Source organism: Jatropha curcas, chromosome 10, assembly GCF_041381405.1.
Source record: "Jatropha curcas cultivar XTBG-Jc1 chromosome 10, XTBG_Jcur_1.0, whole genome shotgun sequence".
Taxonomy (NCBI): Eukaryota; Viridiplantae; Streptophyta; class Magnoliopsida; order Malpighiales; family Euphorbiaceae; genus Jatropha; species Jatropha curcas.
This window is the reverse complement of record NC_143160.1, coordinates 14,816,823-14,826,747: the sequence shown is the minus strand read 5'-3', so window position 1 is coordinate 14,826,747 and position 9,925 is coordinate 14,816,823. Positions and strand designations below refer to the sequence as shown.

The following is a 9,925-nucleotide window of genomic DNA, read 5'->3' as shown; positions in this document are numbered from 1 at the left end:
GAATTAAAGCCCCAGTAATTACATTCCTCGTAGCCAAGCATTATAATTTATATGCTTTGCTTATTTTATTCAAAATTCATACTATAGATCCATATTCTTCCAAGTACTCAATTCATTTTTATAGCAGCAATTATAACTTGCTTAAATTTATAAAAACTCTTATTTAACTCTTAATCCTTAATTATTTTAATCAAAATTAATTTAACACAATGACCATTATTTTCAAACTTGAAATTCACATTGAATTTAATAAATTAAAAATCGGATTCAGATCAGTGCGTGAATCTTAAGCTTCTGCCTCCCGGGGTTTCGCCGGAAACTCGAAGGTCGGTCGCCGGAATTCCGCCGGCGTCCACCGTGCACAATGGCAGGTAAATCGACTTCGACTGATAAAGCCATTGGCTAATCGGATTTTCACCAGGAGTCCATATCCAGCCTCAATTTGAAGAATAAACGAGCTCTTCAGTTGCGAATCCCGCCGACAGTCCCTTCAACGCCGTCGTTCATGGCGGATTCGCGAGACTAAGCCCAACACCAGAATTAATGGAGGAAAAATGTTCGCGTTGACGAGTTGAGTCGATCGAGACTCACTTCAAAGCCTCAAGTCGCCGGAATCGCCTAGTGTTGCCGGAGTGAATGGAGGCGCTGCTGCACCGGTAGCAGAGAGAAATCATAGCTCGCCAATTTGCTGCGCCCACTGGCAATGAGAACGGAGAGAGAGAAGCTGCAGACGACGGTGGCGCCAAGGGGGTCCATCGGACCTGTCTCAGGTGGCTGGAGAACGAAGAGAGAGAGAGGAATCGGCAGGTTTTGTCACTAGACCAAGGAAGAAGAAAGAAAAGGAAGTTTCTGGGATATTCTGGGTTATTCTGGTTCGATTCTACCGGATTTGGTCCAAATTAAATGTTAGTTTAGTTTTCAGTTGATTTACAGATTTTTCAATTGAGTTTATCAACCTGAATTTGATTTTGGGTTTGATTCTTAGCATAAAATATTATTTTTCATTCAATTCTATTGGTTAAAATTTACAATTAAATTTTTAAATGAAAAACTTTTTGAAAAAAATCAATTTTTAGGTTATTTCACACTCTTTTATATTATTTATACAAGAATATAATAATATTAAATCAAACCATATAAATAGTATTTATATGATATCCTATGATATTTTTTATATTTTAATATCACATTCTTACTCTTGCTGATGATTGAGAAAGGAATTATTTTAATTCTTATTTTGGAAGATATTATATATTTTTTGTATAACATGGAATAGAAGAGAAATAAGGGGAAACAAAAGATACAGTTAAGGAATATAAAAATAACAAATAGAGAACAGGTTTCGTAACTTAACATAAAAAGTTTTATGGGCAAATGTCAATTATAGAGCAATCTGGATCGATATAACTAATCTGTATGTTAGCAAAGCCCAATTTAATATAAAGTTACATTGGTGAAGCATACTTCCGTTGATGGTTATCTGCTGTATTAAATGAGTTTAGTCATGAGTACTTTACATATCATTGGTAAAAAAACTTTAAATAAAGAGAATTTAAAATTTATTGATGTCTTATCTATTTAAAAATAAATTTGCATTTGGATTCAAATACTTTATATTTAAATAGGTTTAGCATAAATATGAATTGTAAAATTTTAAATTGGTACGCGCATAAATATGGCTAGTTCAAAATTCACGGCTATCCATTTCAGAAACATGAGTAGTGAAGGAAGATTATGTAATATAATTGACAATCCAATCAAGAAATCAATAAACACCAAATTTGATTACAACGCGTATGAACACGGTTATCCCAAACGTCTGTCGTTTCTGGCTGCCAGAAGAGTATTTCTTCAGAATTCATGTGCCTTAACAATTCGTTTTTTTATTTTTTTTTTAATTTACTGCCAGTGAATTTGTGCAAATAGAGCATTTGAGGAGTTTTCCTAAATTTCCTATTTACAGATTGATTCGGATGAGAAACTATTTTAGTGTTGAATAGAAACTAACATTGAGGAACTTAAATTTTTCACCAAAGACCCTGTATGGTTTCTACACATTTAAAACTGCATAGCAGAATTACATGGCTCTCTTTGAAACATTACATTAAATTATCCTATGCCAGAAAATAGGGGAAAAAAAAGTAGACTCAGAACTATTGACTGTCATATCTACAAAGCTTTGAAAGCTAAACCATGTGTCATCTGCTTCTATACTGGTTATTAACATTCAACAATTGCTTTACAACATCTCTCATTGTCGGTCGGTTACTCGGCTTCTTCTCAGTACATCTCAATGCAAGTAAAAGCACTCCAATAATTTGTTCTGTAATATTTGAATCGACGGCTTCCTCGATTAGACTTGAATCAATAATGACAGTCATTTCTTGAGTCTCACTCCAGACCGATCTAACCCATCCAACAATGTCCATTTCCTCCACAAATGATGAAGCCAATGGCTTCTTTCTTGTTATTAATTCAAGCAAAACAATACCATAACCATATACATCAGATTCCTTGCTCATTGCTGTCATAAATGCATTCTCTGTCAAGATCAAAGTAGACTTTATATCAGAAAGTTCCAAACACATGTAGAAATGAAATAATAATAGTAAAAGAGGAAAAGATAAATCACCTGGTGCAATATATCCAACTGTACCAGCAATTGAAGTAGATGGTGTTGACTGATCAAGAATCTTGGCAATACTGAAATCGGAGATATGAGGTTCCATGTCAGAATCTAATAGTATATTCTGTGGTTTGATGTCTCTGTGTAATATGGGTGGATCACAATCATAGTGAAGATAAGCTAATCCATGGGCAGTTCCAATGGCTATTTTATATCGATCACTCCATTCCAGTTTTCGTGTCGGATTTGTTGCATGTAAAATGTCATAAAGACTCCCATTTTCCATGTACTTGTACAAGATTAATCCATAGTCCTTTCTAAACCAGAAGTTTTCAACTTTGATCAGGTTTCGATGCCTGATTTTCTGAATGATTTGAATTTCTCTAACCATGCTTCGACTTCCATCTTTGCGTTCTGTAAATTCAAGCTTCTTCACTGCAAAAACATTGGATGGACCTAATTCTGCTTTGAAAACAGCTCCATGAGCTCCTTTTCCAACAATATAGCTTTCATTTAGATTATCAGTAGCCTGCATTATTTGGTTCAGTAGAGGGTCATCATCATCATCCTCTTGCATAGATTTGCACAGTTCCTGCCGCTTTCTTCGTCTGCAAAGTAGAAACATAAACGCTAATCCCACAAGCAGGACACATAATGATGATCCAAGGACAATCGTCACAGTTTCTGTTTTACTAAGGATTTTCCCATTTTTGGAAATACTGTCACAGACTCTGAAATTTCCATTTCCATAGCAATTCAATCCACTTGATATAGCACAATTGACACAAAGGCCAGGATTTCCCAAAAATGAGGCACTCACTAATTTCATCAGGCTTTCTGGTATTGGACCAGCGAAGAGATTATGAGAAACATTAACTTCCATTAAAGACTGCATACTACTAAGAGCATCCAAACTTCCTGTTAGGTTGTTGCTAGAGATATCAAGACTCTGTAGCTTGGTCAAACCCCTCATCGCCAAAGGAATACTACCAATAAATCCATTATTTCTAAGATTCAAATCGTATTGCAGATTCTTCAGTTCTCCAATCCAAGAAGGAATCTCACCTGCCAACATGTTTCCACCCAATCTTAAAAGATTAAGACTTGTAAGTTCTTTAAGAAATGGAGGAATGCCCCCAGTAAACCGATTTTCTTCAAAAATTAAAGTGGATAAAGTAGTCCAATTCCCCAAACTTGATGGAATTGAACAGTTCAATGAGTTGAAACCAACATCAAACTTGTCTAATTTCTTCCAGGTTGATAACTGAGAAGGCAAACAACCTTGTAAATCATTATGTGCCAGAATTATTTCTGTAAGATTTACAAGGTTACCAAGCTCTGGAGGTAAAAAACTGGTAAGCTTATTCATGGACAAGTCAATGGAAGTGAGATTGGTGCAGTTCCCCAAGCTTGATGGAATTTTTCCAGTTATGCTGTTGCCACTGATATTCATGAATGCAAGGTTCAGATTTTCAGGAAATTCTGGAATAACCCCTGAGAGGTTATTATTGTCAAGCCGCAGTCTCCAGAGAGTTGGGCAACTTCCCACATCAACCGGCATGCTACCCTGAAAGTTGTTATAACCTAAATTCAAAACTCTTAAATGCTTCCTAAAGCAAAGATTTGGTGGAATTGTGCCAGTAAAATGGTTATACATTAAATCCACTACTTCTAAGCTACTGTTAACTCCTAAACTCTGAGGTACGACTCCAAAGAATCGATTATTATACAACAAGAGTCCACTTAGATGTTTGAGTTGTGTCAACTCCAAGGGTAATTCACCTGAAAGATTGTTCTTATACAAAAGAACATGTTCCAGGCTTTGAATTTTCCAGATACTAATTGGAATCTCACCAGTAAATTGGTTCTCAAACAATTCAAGATTCGTCAGTTCACTCAACATTCCCAATTCACTTGGAATTTCCCCCTCAAGTTGGTTTCTGTATAACTTCAATTCTTTCAAGGACTTGCACTTTCCAAGTTCAGGTGGAATTTTTCCAGACAAACTATTTTCAAAAAGGTAAAGCATTGAAAGGTTACCCAACAAGCCATAAGAAGAAGGGATATTGCCCGTTAATTTGTTACCCGCAATGATCAACTGTTCTAAGCTACTGCAGTTGCCCAGATCAGGTGGAAGACCTCCACTAAAGCCATTGTATGAAAAATCTAGACCTTTTAAATTCTTGCAATTGCCCAAACCAAAATTAACATCACCCACAAGACCATTATCGTTAACAAGTAAATATTCAAGATTATCAAGAATATTTAATCTCTGAGGCAAAAGCCCAACCAATTTATTCTCACCCAAAAGAAGTTCTTTCAATTGGCTACAATTCGCTATTGAATCAGGAATATTGCCTACTAATTGATTTGTACTTAGCCATAATTCAGAAATCTCACTCAAATTCCCAACATTACTCGGAATTGAGCCACTAAAACTGTTTGAATCCAAGTATAATGTCTCTATACCTGGAATTCGAAAAATCCATTCAGGAATTTCTCCACTAAGTGAATTTTTATAAAGACCCAACGTCTTCAAATTCCGCAGGTTTTGCAAGCTGTAAGGTATTTCTTTAGTAAAGAAATTTTGGGAAAGATCTAAACTTTCTAGCAGAGAGCAATTACTTACCTGTGATGGAATCACACCAGAGAAACTATTATTGCTCAAATCAAGGGTTTGCAAATGGGTCAAATTTGCAATTTCAGGTCCCAATTGACCAGAAATAAGATACCCAGAAAGACTTAAAGAAATTACATTGTGGGTTTTACTGTTACATTCAATTCCTACCCAGGAACAAGGAGTGGAATCAGAAAAATTCCAACTATTGGTTATGAAAGGAGGCACAGATGTCCACTGCTTCATTAGAGATAATAAAGCCAACCCATCTGAGTTTAATGGAGAAACAAAAAGAATTGGTATATGTAACAGCAAAAGAAGTATCAAAACAAGCTTCATTTTGTGTTGAAAATACAGAATGCAAGAGACGGGGAGAGTTGCTATGCTGACCTGCACAATATATATTTATGTGCAATTAAATTTTTTATTGTTTAACAGTTTAGAGACTCCCTTTTTTGAGTTTTGAAGGAAGTGTAAACACATAAACCAAAAAAAATGTAATGTTAAGGATTGAGTGGTGGAGAATAAGAGGAAAACAGGGTTGGATTGAGATATCTATGAACAACGAGGCATAGTGACGAACCTAATCGTCTTTCTGCAATTATTTACTGTAAAACACTAAGAAAAAAAAATATTGGAAATTTGACAGAATCCTTCCTGGTTCCTGGTCCTGGAATAGAAGGCGGATTTTTTTTTTTTTTTTTTTTTTTTTTTTTTTGAAAAGAAGAGAAGATAAGAGGGCGGAGTTGGCGGTTGTAGACTTCAAAATTAGAATATTTTGAAATCATTTATACTTAAGACGAAATTAATCCATAAAAATAAGTTTAGTATATTTTTATTGTCTAAAAATATAATTTATATTGTAATATTATGGAATATTTTAAAATTATTATTTTTTAATTTATTAGATGTTTTTATGGGCCATTACTCTCCGGACTACACAATAGGGATAGTATGGTCGAGAGGATTTGAATTCGACGCCTCTTACTTCTCACATAAGTGAGAAGACCAACCAGACAACCATCTCATATATGTGAGAAGACCAACCGAACCACACCTGATTAACATTTTAAAATTATTCTTTGTCATATAAAATTAAAAAAGAAAATATATACAACAGAAAATTAAGTACTGAAATAATAAATTATGATTTTTTGAGTATCTGATTAAGATTTTAAATTATAAAATTATTTTGTATATTATTGAGTTATATTCATTTATAATTTTAAGTTACAAGGCTCACTCTTTAGCTGGCTCTGTCTTCAAGTTTGATACGAGCTTCCAAGAAAGATAAAAGCTGTTATTATATTTGATATTATTCTTTAATGATAATTCATTTTCTTCTAAAAAAATTAAGTTAAAATTTTGATTATTATTTTATGTGCGTCTTAATTAAAAATTCTCAAATACTTGTTATAAATATGATTATTAAACAATTTAAAACTAATAATTGTTAAAATTGAACAATGTTAATTTTAGGTCCATCTTGAAAAACAGAAAAGTATTAACAAATTAATTATTTGAGTCATTTTTGGCGCGCTAGTTGTTCTTACCGGACTTCCACTTGATGCGCCCACAGCCCAACTTGTCCTCGACAATGTCCACTCAAAAGAATAAATCAATAAATAATTCTTTTTAGTGGGAAAAGAATAGGGACATCATACAAGAGGTATGGTTGGAATTAATTTTGCAATATCCATATCGTTCTAAAAATTAAAAATTAATATTATTAAATTTTCACTCCCTATTAAATAGATGGTATTCAAATCTGAATATATTTTTAATATATATAAAATTACTTTAAAAAGTTGTTTTTACATAAAAAAAAATAATTAGGATTCAAGTTGGCTTTGCTAAATCTATATTCCGATTCAATTTATAAATGGATCAGATTTTATTTGGTGGATTTAATAGTAGATAGAAATGAGAATCTCTTGAAAAGAAGCAACAATTTATTATTGAGTTGAAATCAATTATAAATTACTTTAAATTAATTAATATAACTAATATGTATGAATATAAAATAACTTAGTCAACCAATTAAAAAAATTTAAATTTGACATGTACAAAAATTTTAATTGAATTCAACGTTTTCAACTTTCAAAATTCCTTTCACACTTTCATAATGATGCAATTCAAAAATTTTTAGAGCACAAATTCCACAAGAAAAAGTCGCAGTCAATAGCAATGATCCAAAATTTTAGATGTTACATTCAAATCCTTTAAGTTTATATATACTTATCAGTTTAAATTATAAAAATACCTTGAACTTTGTAACTTGTCGCAAAATCACTCTATAAAAATATTTATCTCTCTTATTTGGTAAATATGTTAATTAGTCTTTGAATTAATTTCTTTATACTATTTAATCTTCTATTCAAAAAGTATCATTTTCTTTCATTAAAAATAAGACTAAATAATAATTCGATAATAAATACCGATGACTAAATGATTAACTCGTAAAATGACACTTTTATATAAAAGACTAAATAGTTAAATTTTAAGGATTAATAAACATATTTACTAAAAAAATGAGATGAATTTGTGATTACAACAAACATAAGGGAGTAAAAAGTTATTTAAATAAAAAAATTTCAAAAAAGGATTAATTACTCGAAAAGGATTGAATTAAATGAAAAATATAAGTCTAGTGATGTTTGCTTCAGTTTACGAAGGCAGAACTATCAATTAGCTGATGAACTTCAATTAAATAATCTAGAAAAAATCGGACTAACGCCCAAGTTTGTTTGTTTTTATTTTTTTGTTAAAATATTATTAAAAAATTAGATTGGGAGGGGAGATATTTGACTTCTCACAACGGTCCAAGTTTGAAGATTTAAATTTAGTCGTAGTTTGTTAGATTCGGACTAACGCCCCATGTTTTATTGCCTAACTGCCCCTGTTTGCATTTCTTTTTTGGCTTAATCTATCAGAATATGCTGTATTTTATAAATTTTTACTATTTCACCCTAATTTGATCTTTTCGATCTTTTATAGCAATAGCGCCTTCAATTACAATACAGGATGGAATTGTAAATAAAAAATATTTTTATCTTTTTTTAACTACAATATTATATTGTTGAATAAAATAAATCAATAACATAAATATTTTTTAAATATTAAATTATATTCACATCTAGTAAGTGGTACATCATGAATCAAGAAATATGATATTTGAAATGTGTAATCAAAATAATTAAAAAGTTATTTATTTTCTATTAAATGAAAAATAAATTTCTTTATATTATCAATCTAAAGAATTCCCACAATTAGGATTTTTTTATTCTTAACATACAGATATTATGAAAACAAAATACACAATTAAAAAAATTATTTTTTATCAACTTAATTTTTATTTCATGCTTTAGGATTTTTAGTAAGTTAAAAAATTTTATTTATTAAATTATTAAATGTCAATTTTTTATTTTAAAAATTAAAAATTTAATCTATGCAACATCAATTAGATGGACTAGTGATTTTTTAAAATTTTTATTTTTAAAATTTTTTCAATGTCACATAATGTCTAAAAATTTATATAAATACATTTTTATTTGCAATTTCATCGTTAATTACAATTGAGGGTGATATTGCTACAAAAGGTTGAAATTGAGGTGAAATTGACAAAAAATAAAAAATAAAAATAATGTGAAAAATTGAAAAAAACTCCTAAAGTTCAGGTAATACTAATATATAATTCTTTTCTTTTTCTCTGCATGTTTATACTATGTTGAGAAATGAGAGAAAGAAAAATAAGGAAAGATTGTACTATTTATTTTTTTTATTATTTTTCACCTTATATTAGTGTTAGAATTCGCGCGATGCGCATAGCAATATTAAATAATGAAATATTCTTTTATAATATCATTTAAAAATAATAAAATTGTATAATATAATGATGGTGAAATGTATTATAAAATTATATCTCATTAAGATTTACCGAAAAAATTGCAATGATAATGTGCATTCTTAAGTATCCTATGAACCCTTTCACCAAGGTAATAGCAAAAGCCATGCATTGTATGATCTGCATAAAAAAATACACACACACTATTAATGTATTTATCAATAGTGATAATAATTTTGAGAAATTAACAAATTATATTGACATAAAAAATTAAGTATTTTTTTATTTTATGATTATGATTTATTATAAATGATTGTTTATTTATTTAAAATATTAATATATTATACTTATTTAAGGTAATGTGTGTCCTAAGAGCATGAATGTCCTACTTTTTTTTAAAAAATTATTGTATCCCGTACGTCTCATATCTCATTACCCCTTGCAATCTAGTTTCTGTTATATGAAACTACTCCATACACAAAACTAATCAACTAAGTTTTTTTTATTACCAAGAAAAAATGAAGTGTTGTTTTAAAATTTATTGTTGTGTCTTTTTTTTATTAATAAATGATCAGAAATACTTTCGTTACAACTAAAAACTTATTTCGGTAGTATTGGTAAGTCATTCCTTATTTTCTAGCAAAGTGAGTTTTTTTTTTAATGAAAACTACGATAAATAAATTGAAATGGGAGGAGATTAGCTCTAGGCTGCATATTGGTGAGTTCAATTATCAATAAAATTAATTTTTTAAAAAATTAATCCAACAACTTAATTTAGAATTCTAAATTAACATTTGTCATTCTGTAATTCAAAATACTGTCAAGCGACAAATTATGT

General features: G+C 30.5%; 1 protein-coding gene across 1 annotated transcript; it reads right to left on the bottom strand.

The window, feature by feature from the left end:
• Nucleotides 1–1,984: 1,984 nt before the first annotated feature.
• Nucleotides 1,985–5,951, bottom strand: LOC105629215 (uncharacterized). Its single transcript, XM_012210759.4, has 2 exons — nt 2,633–5,951; nt 1,985–2,542 (listed from the first exon to the last, which is right to left on the bottom strand). Exons 1-2 carry the CDS (start codon nt 5,580–5,582, stop codon nt 2,199–2,201), a joined length of 3,294 nt encoding a protein of 1,097 aa, XP_012066149.1. The 5' UTR covers nt 5,583–5,951; the 3' UTR covers nt 1,985–2,198.
• Between the last annotated feature and the right edge of the window lie 3,974 nt (nt 5,952–9,925).

Excerpts from the sequence above, each read along its gene's own strand:
- LOC105629215 (XM_012210759.4), bottom strand. The coding sequence starts at position 5,582 with ATGAAGCTTGTTTTGATACTTCTTTTGCTGTTACATATACCAATTCTT. Across the intron at positions 2,543-2,632 it reads AGTTGGATATATTGCACCAG|AGAATGCATTTATGACAGCA; the intron begins GTGATTTATCTT and ends TGATCTTGACAG.